This window comes from Rattus norvegicus, chromosome 8 (assembly GCF_021556685.1).
Source record: "Rattus norvegicus strain SHRSP/BbbUtx chromosome 8, alternate assembly SHRSP_T2T, whole genome shotgun sequence".
NCBI classification, from domain to species: domain Eukaryota; kingdom Metazoa; phylum Chordata; class Mammalia; order Rodentia; family Muridae; genus Rattus; species Rattus norvegicus.
The window spans coordinates 121,640,458-121,654,453 of record NC_141541.1 but is presented as its reverse complement, the minus strand read 5'-3'; the positions used below and the strand labels follow the sequence as shown (position 1 = coordinate 121,654,453).

At 43.5% G+C, this 13,996-nt stretch overlaps 1 protein-coding gene across 35 annotated transcripts in view; it reads right to left on the bottom strand.

Annotated features, from left to right (window-relative positions):
- Ubp1 (upstream binding protein 1) overlaps positions 1–13,996 on the bottom strand; it is a 45,759-nt gene that overhangs the window by 3,818 nt on the left and 27,945 nt on the right. For 10 of the 35 annotated variants that reach the window (XM_087561541.1, XM_087561535.1, XM_087561544.1 and 7 more), the window contains 7 exons: positions 13,558–13,665; positions 8,274–8,377; positions 6,368–6,422; positions 6,083–6,176; positions 3,341–3,431; positions 2,510–2,628; positions 328–470 (listed from right to left, as the gene is read on the bottom strand). In XM_087561541.1, the coding sequence (XP_087417667.1) occupies positions 328–470; positions 2,510–2,628; positions 3,341–3,431; positions 6,083–6,176; positions 6,368–6,422; positions 8,274–8,377; positions 13,558–13,665 (714 nt within the window). Of the gene's footprint in view, positions 1–327; positions 471–2,509; positions 2,629–2,792; positions 2,849–3,069; positions 3,185–3,340; positions 3,432–6,082; positions 6,177–6,367; positions 6,423–8,273; positions 8,378–13,557; positions 13,666–13,996 lie in introns of all 35 variants that reach the window. The other 25 variants (XM_087561548.1, XM_087561538.1, XM_087561550.1 and 22 more) reach the window with 7 other exon arrangements.

Below are 13,996 nucleotides of genomic sequence, written 5' to 3'. Positions count from 1 at the left end.
CACAGCTGGAGCATGGGGAGTTATACTTCTAATATTACATGTTTTAAAAATGCCACTCTTCCAACAATGTGTAAAAGGAGAACATACCTAATGCCTCACCTCAAAGAAAGAACCAGCGTCTGCCACAAACCTTACGAGCTCTAGGGGAAGCTCAGTCCCTTCCCTGACTGTACTCCTTCTGCTACTAGGATACTATTGTGACCACACCTTTTCATAAATGGCTATATTTAAACACAGCTACTGCAAAAGAGGCCAGCAGCATGTCTTACATTCCAACACTATGAGTACCTGTGTGGCAGGAGGGGGACTACTACCTGTTTGATTTACCTGGTCACTAACAAGAATGTGGATACCAGTGGGGCCCTGTCTGTAAACCTGGTTAATTTGGTGGAAAGGAATATTAAACACCGAGGCAAGTTTTCGAGCAACTTCTGAAGCAACCATTTCTTCCAAGTAGATTGCATGATAAACTGAAAAAAAGGAAAATAGCACTTTAACAATATTATTTGCTGTTTATACTTGATCTATACAGTCTTGTCTTTTCAAAGTGCTAAAGAATAAAATTCACAGTTAGAAACAGAGACAAGGTTAACATTTCTTTGCCCCCTTACATTCCCCAACCATCTACTTGAGGTATAAAAACCTATTATTTATACTCATGTATATACAATAAATACTAACCCTGCCTGTATAACAACTGTATGACTTTCATTTTTCTCTAACAGCCTCATAGACTGAGAGGTTAAAAGCATCAGGGATCAGAGTAATGGGAGCAGTGGATTGGGACAGAGGATGAAAATGATATGTATGTGGGTTAAAATGTCATGCCGCAGACACAACGGGACGAGGGTGCTTTATAAATTATGTCACAAGCAAGCTTTTTTTAAAAAAGCATGTTTCTAATTATGCATAAAAAACTCTAAAAGGAGTCTGAACCAATCCTCCAAATGATGATGTAAGTCTAAAAATTATCCCTGTCACCGCCTATACACACACAAAATTAAAAGAAATGGAGACAGCACCCTATGAAAAATAAGGATTCAGAAAATGAAGTCTGGTTCTTCCTTAGGAAGTCCCAGCCTCAGTTCAACATCCACCTTCTGATATTTCTGTCTGTGCCTTGAACACAGCAGTGCTCTGAGTCTGTGTGTCAGTCAAGTGGGTCCTCCTCAACCACCAACTAAACCGGACACAGCCCTCACTAGGGAAGTGAGCAGCTCCATGCACAGGGACAGCCACTAATCACACATTTGGAGAAGCCTAGAATTAGAGCAGAACACTAGAGGCAACTCTGAAGACTCTGAAGACTACCATATCAATGACTGGGGACAAGTTCCTGCCTCCTGGCTCTTTTAAGAAAGTGGACATAACTTTCTGTTTACAGGAACAGGGTCAGAGCTATTGTTCGCATACCCTCTGTGGCTTCTTCAGGGCTGTGAGCGAGTTCAGTGAAGAAAAGCTTGAAGTCTGAAGTGTTACTACCTGGTCTTACGCTCACTAAATGTGAAAGGTCCCCCATGTCTCCACCTCCTGCCCTCTAACACTCATCTCTGAGGACACACGTTCCCTAACACTACACTCCTGGCAAAATGTGAGTGAGGGGTATGACGGTTGATACAGAGAGTTCCTGTAAGAATCTGTGTCCTTGGTCTTAAAAGCCACAGCTGTGATGATTGTTCATTTAAAAAAACCCAAGCCACGAGGCATTTCTCAGAGCTCTACTACTCTCAGGTACCTCTCTGAATTCCATAGCTTATGTTTCCCTGAAGCTGAATGTCACCGCCATTCTGTTTCAGAATGCAAGAAGAAGGGACATTACTACTACTATACAAGTGAGAGCAAGGTGTGCTGATGTACATCCGTGACCTCAGTCCTTTGGAGGATGAAGCAGGAGAATGGCAACGCAGAGACCAGCTTAGACTACCCAGTAAGACCTGGTCTCAACCTCTCACTCTCCTAAAGTGTTTCTAATCAAAGGAGGGAGGAAAAAAGAGGTAACAGAGGCCACAGTGCTTCATACTGTCCAACTGAGATAATCTGCAAGGCAAAGAAGCCTCCTTAGTCAGAAGGTAAACTATACAGCTTGTGCTGACGCCGACCAAAGACACAGCTCACCTTTCTGGCTGCATGGGACACAGTGGATGCTCACCCCAGGCAAGTCTACACTGGGGGAAGACTGCTACATTGACCTGCCTGTCATGTGTTCCCCCAGCCCCCATCTAGTTAGTGAAATGGAGGGGGAAAAACCCAAAAAACCAAAACAACCACCTCTTTTCCCAGCAAGCTGCCAATGTGACACTCATCCAGAAATGCCTCAACATATTCAAGTTATTGTACTGATTGCTGGGAATTTCTTACATAAAAAGAGATCTATATCATACATAGCTGAGAACAAAGAAGGTTCCCTCCTTTCAAGGACTTGGCCCTATAGCTGCTCCTGTCAGCTCGGCAGTCCTGCGGCTCTTGTCAGCCTGAGGGAGGACGGGAAGGAAATGCCGTCAATACCCACCGCAGGGCGTCCCAGCGCCACCTTCACCTCCACTGCCTGCAGCTTGTGGCTGCCCTTGTGGCACAGCACTGCTCGGCTGCTCCTGGCAGACATAGATGGTTAAGCGGGGCCTAACCGACCTGCAATCAGAAGACGCCATCAGTGAGTCTGGGAGGCCAAGCCGCCTCACACGTGTATGATCAACAACTACAGGGATCTATGGCCTATTTCTCCTTGTGAGAACGTTACAGTGTTATTTCATTATGCAAAATAATTTTCTAATAAAAATATAAAAACCACACACCTCACACCAACTATCACAGGTCCAGACTCTAAACCACTGAGATGGTCTGTCAGATGCTGGTAAATTTAAGTTTTAAGATTGATTAAGCAATTTGAAATCAGTAAGGCTCGAGTTTACTAAAGTCTTAGCACAGACGTCTAGAGATGGTAATGGCAGCAGTGGGTCTCAAGCCAGCAAGTCACAGTTCTAGCATTCTAATTGACAGTTACACGTTCACATTTAATAACTGCTTAACAATAATCATGACCTTGAAAACCATAGATTCTGTAGAGCTCACCTAAATTAGAAGTTTTGTTTTCTTGGCAACAAACCCAGTCGTCTTCAAGAAATCAGTCCTGCCCATGTGCATTGCTACCAGTCTTAGTCTACCTCTGCCCTCATCAGTGCCTGCCCTGAAGGTGTACACAAAACAGTCTTCTCGTGAGCACAGTGCCCGATGGCACATACAGGCACCGCCAACCTAGCGTGGAAACACATTCTGCCCACCAAATCCCCCACGCAGAGAAAAGTCCCTTTCAGCTCACGCAAAACAGTGTAGAGTGTTTTACCTTGACTTCAGGGAATTATAGAGCCTAATTCCATCGGCTGCACCACAAATCTGAACTAAATCCTCCTTTGTCAGCTTTAATAAGTCGGCACCTGGAAAACAGCAGAGCTCTTCAGCTCAGTAAGAAAGGGATGGACGGAGCTGCCGCTTCACAGCAGGCTTTGTCATACTGTCCTCCTGAGCAGCAACAGGGGTCCTGGACTACACACGGCCATAACACAGGAACACAATTCTGTCCCTCAGAGCGGCAACACGCTGTGGTAACAAGGTGCCAGAAGGCCTCCTGTACTGCCTTTCTCTCCTGTTGCTGGGCTGTGGATAAGCATGTTTCCAACACCACCCAAAACCCTGCTGCTTTTCTCCTTTTTAAAAACAAAAATGGAACATAAATGGAATACTGACATCTGGGAAACTTGCCCAAAGTCACCAGTGAGTGGGAAGCACATGGAGAGCAAGTCTCCTTACACCAATGTGCAGTATCAAGGTAGACACTGCTACAATCCCATCCACAGCCAGTTCTCAGAGGAAAGCCTAGCAGAAAATCACTGTTACATCAGATTGCTTCCGTAAGTACTCAGTGTCTAGGATTTGCAGTGTGTGTAAGGGAGCAGTGGGTACAAGACTGAACAGGCACTGGGCAGCAGTGACGTTGGCACAGTCAGAGGAGCCTTCCATGGACTCAGTACTTACCATATGCAGAGATGCATATAAAGTCTCTTTACCCTTTAATATCAGTCAGGACCCATACCATTAAGGTACGACTTCATATAATAAACATCTGCTTTAATATGTAGCAAGATAATGGGGTTGCTTCACTCCCTCACTCCCTCGCTCGCTCGCTCGCTCTGCTTCATAGGCTCAAATGAAAGAGGCTGACCGAGTCCTCGTTTATAAAGAAATAAAAACTTAGAGAAGCCTAATTTCCACCAAGTGTAAGCCTGTGTGGAGTCACTCTCGAATGAAAAGCAGATAGAGGTTCTACTAGGGTCACACAGCTGTGAAGCAGGGTTCCCAGTTGTGATATCTGTACCTTATGAAGAGCCAAAGATGTACCCCAGCTCTGACATGTGACTGACCACCTAAGAGACCGCTCTCTCTCTGCCATTCTCTTCAAGTGCTGCGGCTCAGGTGATGCGCAAAGGCAGCTCTGCACGAACCCTCCAGAGCCCCAGGCTAAGGAAAATGCAGACTGCCAAGCCCCGTGAACACTGTGTACAAGGAAGTCTTCCAGCTCCACAGAACAGGCAGTAATATGCAGCCCCAGAGAGCAGAGACTGTTCTGTGTCTGCTCCTCATTCACTTGCCCTATATAAGGGCTCATGAAATCCACCTCTCATACTGAGTTCTAGAAGTTCTAGCTTTTCATACATTAAAGACTTATTTAATCATACAGAAATGTGGATCCCAGCAAGCAAATTATTTCTACATGGAATTTTAATTTTAGACTTCAAGAGCTTCATGAGGAGTAAGTACCCAGTGTACAAGCAATACAATAAAAGACATAAAAACACCACTGTTTGTAAAACCAGGCTTTCCTCTGGGCATGTGCACAGATATGTCTGTCCTCTTAAACTGTTTTAACGGCTCCATACCCAAGCAAAAGGAACGCTAGCTGCCACATCTCTGTGGCCCAGCATTTCTCAGAATGTTTAGTCAGGACTCATTAGCAAATGTACTATGGGCAAGAGTTCAAGGGTCAAGCATATCTGCTTCCTGCACGTTCTCTTATGCATGCCCCATTACCTGGGGCAATGCTGCTTGACACCTAAAGTTCACCAGAACATTCCCTCAGTTTCCTGTGCAGAAAAAGGGCAGATCATCTGTGACACCCGAAGGAAGCCACACAAATGAGATAACTGCTCTAAGTGAAAAGGTTTAAGCCACAGGAGACAGAGCAGCCTTATGGGATCTGAGTTCATAAGGTCAAGGAAGAAAAGGCCAGATTCAAAGGGTCACATACTATAGGGCTTCATTAGCTTAACATTTTCAGTGAGCAGTCATAGGCAGGGCAGTTCAATGTGTGTGGCAAAGGGGTATGTCGGGCAAGAATGACCTTACTAGGAGGCAGCAGGATAGACTACCTGTGTAGACAGACACCCTACATGTCTGTGCATCTTAACTGCAGCAGTAGTGCAGAGCTACACTCACTGCCCAGGGACAGCTCCATACATCATCCATCTCCATACATCCATGGTTAATGCTGACCTCTGTTTACAGTTGTGTACTATAGTTTTGGGAGAAACAGAATCTCCCAACTGTCTTTCCAGTTTATCATTAACCAAAATATTATCTCAAAGTAAGTTAGCACTGGGGCTGGAGAGATGGCTCACCAGTTAAGCGCACATGTTGGTCTTGCAGAGGACCTGAGTTCAGGTTCTAGCACCCACACTGGGGAACTCATAATCACTAAATCCAGCTTCAGGGGACCTGACACTTCTGGCCTCTGTGGGCATTTACACGCACATGCATACACCCAGAGACAGGCACATATATACACACATAACTTTAAAGTAATAAAAAGAAATAGACTGAAAATACCACATAGAATTAAATACACAGCAGTGACTGAATTTCCTGGTTTGGAAGACTTTAACAGGGTGTTACAACTGAGGAATACTGAGAGATAGTATGTTTTTTTCTTGTTTGTAATACATTTATCTAAAAGTACTTCAAAAGTTTCAAAATTCTTAGTTAATAAAAGCAGAAAAACATACAAATAAAATATTCTCACGCATGCACATACCTGAAAAATTAGAGAACAGTCTTGTGTAGGAAGAGAACCTGTTTTTGAGCAGCCACTGCTGTGTTTCCTGGGTTGTAGCTGAAGGCTGAATTTGCTATTAATTTAAAAGAGAGAGAGAGCATAGATAAAACTATTCAAGCTTTTAAAAGTCACTGGCCTGTCATGAAGAATATTTAAGCAGAACTCGAAAGGCTTTAAGATCTGAAGTCGGACACCAGCTGATGGCTGAGTACCCATGTAACCAGCTGAACCTTTACATTTAATAGTTTAAGGAAAGATACTTACCTCCCCGGATGCCTGTGCAACTCCATCTCCCTGGTGATTTGGGGATGAAGAATTGCTGGAGAAGGAAAAGGAAGGAATGGCTTTTAATTTTGTTTAGGAAATTAAAGGCTATCTATTGCACAGGCAGTTTGGACAGGACGACGGTGTAGAAAGTGTAAGCTTGCAACAAGAATGCATCACAACAGGGAGAGCCGGAGGACGGGACGCGGGCACAACAGCACCACCATGCGTGAGGTCAGCACTGTGAAGGGTTCCCTTCAGTCTTTATATGGGTGCCAGGTAATTGGGGATTGTATGCATTCATTTTAGTTAGGAAAATATGTGAAATCAAATAAGATAAACAGCTAAAAAATAACCAGAAAAAATTCTAAGAGAAAACCAGGCTATAAGAAACAGTGATCCTAACTAAACAGACAATCTTCCTCATTAGTAAAGGAAATGAGACAAACATGCTATATTTGGACAAGTCAAAGACATAAAGACAACTGCAAGTGACTGCCCAGAGACACGAGCCGAGCAGGCCCCGTTCTCAGCACAGCTCCCCATGTCCTAGGCCTTACATTATTCTCCATTCACTAGGCCTGAAGCCCTTTCAACAGGAACTTGTCTGGTCTTCTATATATCTCAGCAAATGGGGCTGTGCTGGAAACACAGTGGGCTCTCAAGGAAACATCCAGACAACTAAGGCACACAGTTCAAAGCTCATCTCTGAGATCATAGCCATTTGCTCACATACCCAGACAGGAAACACAAGAGACTTCTTGTATGTTACACACTGGCTCTCTGGTAACCTCGGGTTCATGAGAACTTTTCTACTTATAGACACAACCACTACATGCAAACAGGCTCCTGGCTAGTTTTTCCATCTCCACAGAAGGAAACTGAGATTTTGTAGTTTTTCTTACCAGACCCAGTCAACAAAAGACCGACATAGAACTTTCCCCTGCCATCTCATGCTTCCTTAATTTTTCTGTCCCATAAGAAACTTCCTAAAAGCAAGAACTTGGGCTGGAGAAATGGCTCAACAGTTAAGAGCACTGACTGCTCTTCCAGAGGTCATGAGTTCAAATCCCAGCAACCACATGGTGGCTTACAACCATCTGTAATGGGATCTGATGCCCTCTTCTGGTGTGTCTGAAGACAGCTACAGTGTACTCATATAAATAAATCTTTAAAACAAACAAACAAACAAACAAAAAAGCAGGAACTTCTGCACTACTGCCCTCCAGCAAGACCTTAGGAGCCAAAGGTTTACAGAAGGCTCAGGTCTATGCAGCTCACATTCTGAGCTCCCTGGACTCTCAGCTGTGAAAGCCAGATAACACATTTAAAGAAGTCCAGAGGTCCTGATTTGAAAGCCACTACAGTCTTTAAAAAAAAGAAAGATCTTTCCTTTCAATCTTAAATACTCAACTAAAAAACTACATTTGCTGTGAGGGTAAGAAACGATACAAATGTGTGTCGTGTGGTGAGTCAAAGTCCACTGTGCTTTGTGATCAATGGGGCCTTAATATATTCATATCAGAACCTCCCATCAACCACTTACGCTGGGTCCTTAACCGGACTTTGTTAATGCTTTCTTAAATCTCTCTATCTTAAAAACTCCTCTTTCCCCTTTGTCAGTTAGGGTCTTGTTATGTAGCCCCGGGCTGGTCTCAAACTGGAAATCTTCCTATTTTCTGAAGAAAATCTTTCTGTATCTGAAGAAGATGCTTCTCTGCCTGCTTTCTGCAGGACTTAACTGTCAATGTGTGAGACACAGACGAGGTGCACAAAGGTTGTCAGGTAAAGACTATGAGCCAAGCACGGGCTATTTTCTAACACCCAACACAGACACACACAGAGGCCACATGGACAGGAACTAGAAGGGAAATGGTGCAAGCACAGGGCCACACAAACCAGGTACCTGTCTGGGACACTGCACGTGCTCTGCTGTGAGGAGGTGAAAGTGGGCGCTGGGGAAGGGCTGTTATTCACATAGGCTGTAGGGGTGTCGGGCCATGGAGAGCACTAAGGACAGAAACAGAAATGAGTTAACAACATGTTTTTTAAATGTACAGAAGAAGCACTTTTGTAATCTGGTCTCTAACTGACCCCATACAAACTTATAAACCATAAGATACCCGCTGCCTATCAAATGTGTCAAATTCACCCTGTGCAGCAAAAGACACTCATTTAGCTTAAAGATGTCCTGAGTGATGATAGCAGCAACATTTACAGACGTTTGTTTTCTTAAAGCTTACATGTAGGCGCGTGCACGCACGCACGCACACACACACACACACACGCAGACAGACACACACATACATTTCTAGTATCTTGTCAGATGCTCCAGCAAACACGTCTCAAGGTTTCAAGGTTTCAAAGCAGCAGACAAAGAGATTCACAAGCAACATCTGACATTCCACGGTGATCTGGGTATGGTTAGGGCCTGTCGATTAATTACTCCTTATGCCTGCCAGGGAGCAGCCTCATCCGTACCCATCAGTACCACTATATGATATGATACAAGGTTTACTGAGCAGGCTAGCACACACGCCTGTCAATTGTGGGTAGTTGCCAGGACTGTGCGTTCCGAAACAGACATGGTAAACTGAGTAGCTCTTCACCTTAAGCAAATTCTGACAAGAGACAGAGCAAAGATACAGAAACACATTCCAGTCATAAGACTGAATAAGCTGAGGTCCAGAGTATGCTGAGCAGGCCACAGCAATCAAGTAGAAACTGTCCCTTCCGAGCGTCACAAAGGTCCACCTAGTAACCAGTACTCTTCCCACACGTGTTCTGTTGAGCATGTTAGTTTCAAGGGTTCCCCTTTGTAATGGCCTGCTCCCGTTTGAGAGAAGAAAGACACCACATCTAACCTTAGCACTGGGGTTTCAAGACTCTCCACAGCCAAACAAATTGGCATTTTATCTGTTTTGTCCATTTTTATATTTATTATCATTAAAATGTGTATAATTCTTTCAGTAAACTTGTCCTAATGAGTTTTTCCTTTCAAAGTTACCTTTATTTATGTACACACGTGTGTGCGTGTCTATATGTACGCACACCTGCCATGGTATGCACATGGAGGTCAAAAACACTCTGGGGACTCTATTCTCTCCTTCCACCACTTGAGACTTAAAGACAAACTCAGGCTGCTGGCATACACACAAATACTTAATTTCTCACCCAGGTTTAATCTACAGTCATAGGAAAAATCCAACACTTAACTCTCTGGCAGGCTTGTAGCCTATGTCTGTAATGAGGGTTTGGAGGTGGAGGCGGGATGGTCAGAAGTTTAAGGCCAACTTTAAGACCCTAAATTTAAAACAAGAAAACATTCTTCCCAATTCACAAAGATCTACTGTATCCAGGAGTGGTGGGGACTCACCCTTGCAATCCCTAAATCCAGGAGGCCAAGTAGGAAAGACTACTATGAGCTTGAGTCAGCCTTGAGTCAAACCCCAGAGGCTTTACTGTGAAGAAGTGGGGCTACCGGGCCTGGGCTGCTCAGGACTACGGAGCACTTGTTCTTGCAGAGAACCTGGGTTAGTTCTCAGCACCCACACGCTGGATCACAGCCATCTCTAACTCCAGTTCCACAGGACCCAACACCATCTTCTGGCCTCCTAGGCACTACACATGTGGTGCACGGACATGCATGCAGGCAGGCAAAATGCTCATACATATAAAATAAAAACATGTAACTCTTCAAAGCTATTGAGGTTATGGAAAGGCCTCCAGGCATGAGGGTGATCACAGAAAGGCAACATTTAAAACCATCAGAGTACAAAGGTGAGACCAGGAGAGACGAGCGGAGTAAACCTGAGTATTAAATGAAAGAGATTTAAAATGTTTGTGATCCTTGGATTCTGCAGGCTACTTCTTCCTAATTAATAATAGATTTAACTTTCAATAGTTTTTTTTTTTTTTTTTTTTTTTTTGGGTCTGTTTTGTTTTCTCCAGAGACAGGGTTTTTCTTTGTAGCTCTGGTGTCTTGGAACTCGCTCTGTAGACCAGGCTGGCCTTAAACTCACAGAGATAAGTTTTAATTTAATAAATACAAATATTCATCATGTCAGGAAATGCTTCCTTTTTACAACTGTTCAAATTTACAACGAAACATTTGGATGCTATTTTGAAAATAATCAAGGGAAAAAAATCATCTTTTTCAAATTCTTTACAAAATGTTAAGCTCACTAATGTGAAACCCAGAGCTTGCACTGAGAATCTCTCTAGACAGAAACCACATGTCTTAGCAGCCACCAAATGCAAGCATCAACAGGGAGAGAAAAGAAATCACCAGCTGTCCATATCTGACCAATTATGGAGCCCTTGAAAGAGAGGAAAAATCACTGCAGACTCTGTTCCCCAGACAACCACCTTTCAAAGCAGAAACTAATGGCTGGTCGAGTCGGGTAGTGACCTTACTATAGATGGCACTCCACATGGAAATCCCTGTTGTGTTAAGAGAAGAGCCTTTGCCTTTTTTATCCACTAGAGATCACTCTCTCTTCAGGTGACACAGTGTGGAGTGTCCGTGCCTATTACAGCACATGTGACCACGGGAGCAGGGCTCTCACCCCACCAACCACATGCAAGTGTTTCCTCTTACACCATCCTCTCCTAACACAGTGTAGTCACGCGTCCAAGCACACATATCTCAGTAACTCTCAATATCCAAAGCAACGCCTCTCCAAAGCAAACTTGCCTTGGTTATTGCTAGCTCTGTGAGGAAACACAGCTATCCCCGAACTTGAAGTTGGTTTGGCACAGTAGAGAGCCCATTTATTCACCATACACTCATCTATTAAAAGTTCAGATGCTCTGACTATCACAAGAAGAGTTCTGAAGTCTTGTTTGCTTTATGTGGCTGGAGGGCAGATTAGAACCTTCTCTGCTAGGCAAGCACGGTAGCACTAATGGGTACCCGCTGTTAGCAGCAGTGGAAGGAAGTGCTTACTTCAGTGATGCTCCTGAAGCCTCGGCCGATGGCCTGGACCTGCACGGTTCTGGTTTCAGGGTACTCGGAATGTGGACGTTTCCCACAGAGATTAAAGAATGAGGACCCACTGTGGGCAGCAAGCCATGGCAGCCCAGGGGTGTGCCAGAGACCAACAGACACACGAAGGCTTTGTTACTCATCATCCTGGGAGCCAGTAGGTGTGACAATTCAGTGTGGGACCTGTCATCCAGCACCTTTGTCAAGACTTCTGGATATATCCCTTTAACTGGAAGCCAACATTAACTGCTCAAAACTGCAAGAAAGGTGTTCCGTCCCCCCCCACCCCCCCAGTACCCGACACAGACATTTGAAGAGACAGACGAAGGGTTGCAGCTATGGTCTTGGTTAAGGGGTTCATGTTCTGCACCTTGCATTTTGAAAATAGTTTTTTTTTTAGCTTAAGGTCTAACCAACACTAGAAGCATCATACCCAAACCAAATGCAGCCAGGGTGGCAGGTGACACACTTAAGAAGATGTGAAATCCCAGGCATGAACTGCTGATGTTTTGCATATTGACTTAAAAAGCACTGACAATCTACCATGGACTTCCTCATTTTCAGATTGACAATTTACCATGGACTGCCTCATTTTCAGATTGGCTCGGGCTACAACACACTAGAATCAACTTCTTTAAATTAGAGAGTTTGTAACGGGCAAGTTAAGTTATAAGGCAAGTGACTTAAGCTCCCATAAGCCCCTCAAAAAATTATTAAGAACATTTGTAGGTTTTCAGAACAATTGAAGATAATAAAACGTAGAACAGGAGGACAGACAATTGGGGAAAGGAGCATTCAGTGGTCCTGACCACCACTGATTTAAACCAAAACAGCCCAATTAAAGACAATATAAAGAACCAGGCATGGTGGCTTACACCTGTAAGCCTAGGAGTACCTGGGAGGCTGAGGTAGGAGGACTGCCCTGAGAGCGACACAGTGAGCTCCAGGCCATGCTGGACTAGTCTGAAAAAGGATGGTAGGTAGGTAAGATAAAAAGATAAAAAGTGTAGCATATGCTCCCAGCATCCGGATGCAAGCATGCATATAGAAGCTTTTAAACACGGCTTTACATGGGAAATGACATCCCTGTGAAAGAGCTTGCGATGTTGATCTTCAAATTCCACGATTAATCACAGATAAAGATAAAAGAGTGAAAATCCACTCTTCAAATTGGGGACACCAATAAAACAGAGTACAATACTGAACAGCTCAGTGAAAACAGTTATTTAGGGAAAACCTATAATATAACTACTCGTATTTAATAAAGGTATGTACGCTGATTTACATGTACAACAGAACAATCCTCCATGGACTGCCGAAAACATGCTATTTTAACCTGACAAAACTCAACAAGATTCTCACTGGCTGCTTATTCCTGAGGGTGCTGGGATTAAGTGCAGCAAGGTCACTACTGTAGTCTGAAGAATTACATCACAATGCAGGTGCCAAGAGTAAACACTACACAGTCAAAGATGTTTTTCTAACAGTGCCACCAAAAAGGCCTTTAAAAGCACAGACACACACACATCCTTATGGTGCATGCAGGGACTGTGACATGGAGTACTGCACATGTTCATGCCAAGCTTCCTGTCATCATTTAATTACCTAGGAAATAGTCTTATTAGGTATACATGTAAAAAAAAGCAAAACTTTCGTTAACTACATAAAAATAGCTATTTAAAATTAGTTAAGTAAGCTGGGAGCTGGTGGCATACGTCTTTAATCCCAGCACTTGGGAGGCAGAGGAAGGTGGGTCTCTAGAAGTTTAGTGCCAGCCTAGCATACAGAACAAGTTGTAGGACAGCCTAGGCTACACAGAGAAACTCTGTCTCAAAAAAACAAAACAACAAAAATAATCAAATTAATAAAAATAAAATTAGTCAGATAATTTCAATTATCTTGAAGGAGTTGTGTGTGTGACGGGGGAGGGAACAAGGGAACAGGTTGGGAAACATATCTCTGAGTGTCCAAAACCACCCAATATGGTCAACACTGTTTATGTTTAGTTTTAAAGTGTTAGATTTAGGAAATTTTCCTCAATGAGGAACAAACAGAAAGCAGAAAGCTAAACAAAAGCAAATTAAATCAAGACATGGACATCAAAAACAGTTTCGGCTTTATTTTCTATGGGAGTTGATCCTATATCTAACACTGCACAAGGAAGGGTTCTTGCACAATGAAAAGAGAAGCAGAAGCCCCTTACACTGCCTCGCTTTGCCAGAGAATCACCGTAGTCTGCTGGCAAAGTCCGCTTGCTGGACTTTTTCTGCTCATGTTCAACTGCATCTTCAATTATAGGCTCAAGCCTCATCTGGACAAACACCAAAGATTGGGATCAATGTCTTTTCATTATACAAAGAAAGACCTAATACCCTGTTTTATGTCTTCATATGCGTTCAATTAAACAAATGTATGACTAACAGGATTCAATGTTAAAGAAAATGCAAAACCCCAGCAGTGACAAAAATTGGACATTCTAGGCCCCCACTTAAATCTCTTATCAATTTCAAAGTTTTCAGGTCTATTCTGAGACCTCACATTGGGATTTCAGCATCTTCATTCAAGATCCCACCCATGCAAATAAACTCATAAAAATCCCCAATCTTAGGAAAAATATGTGCCCACAAAGCCCTCAGAATATC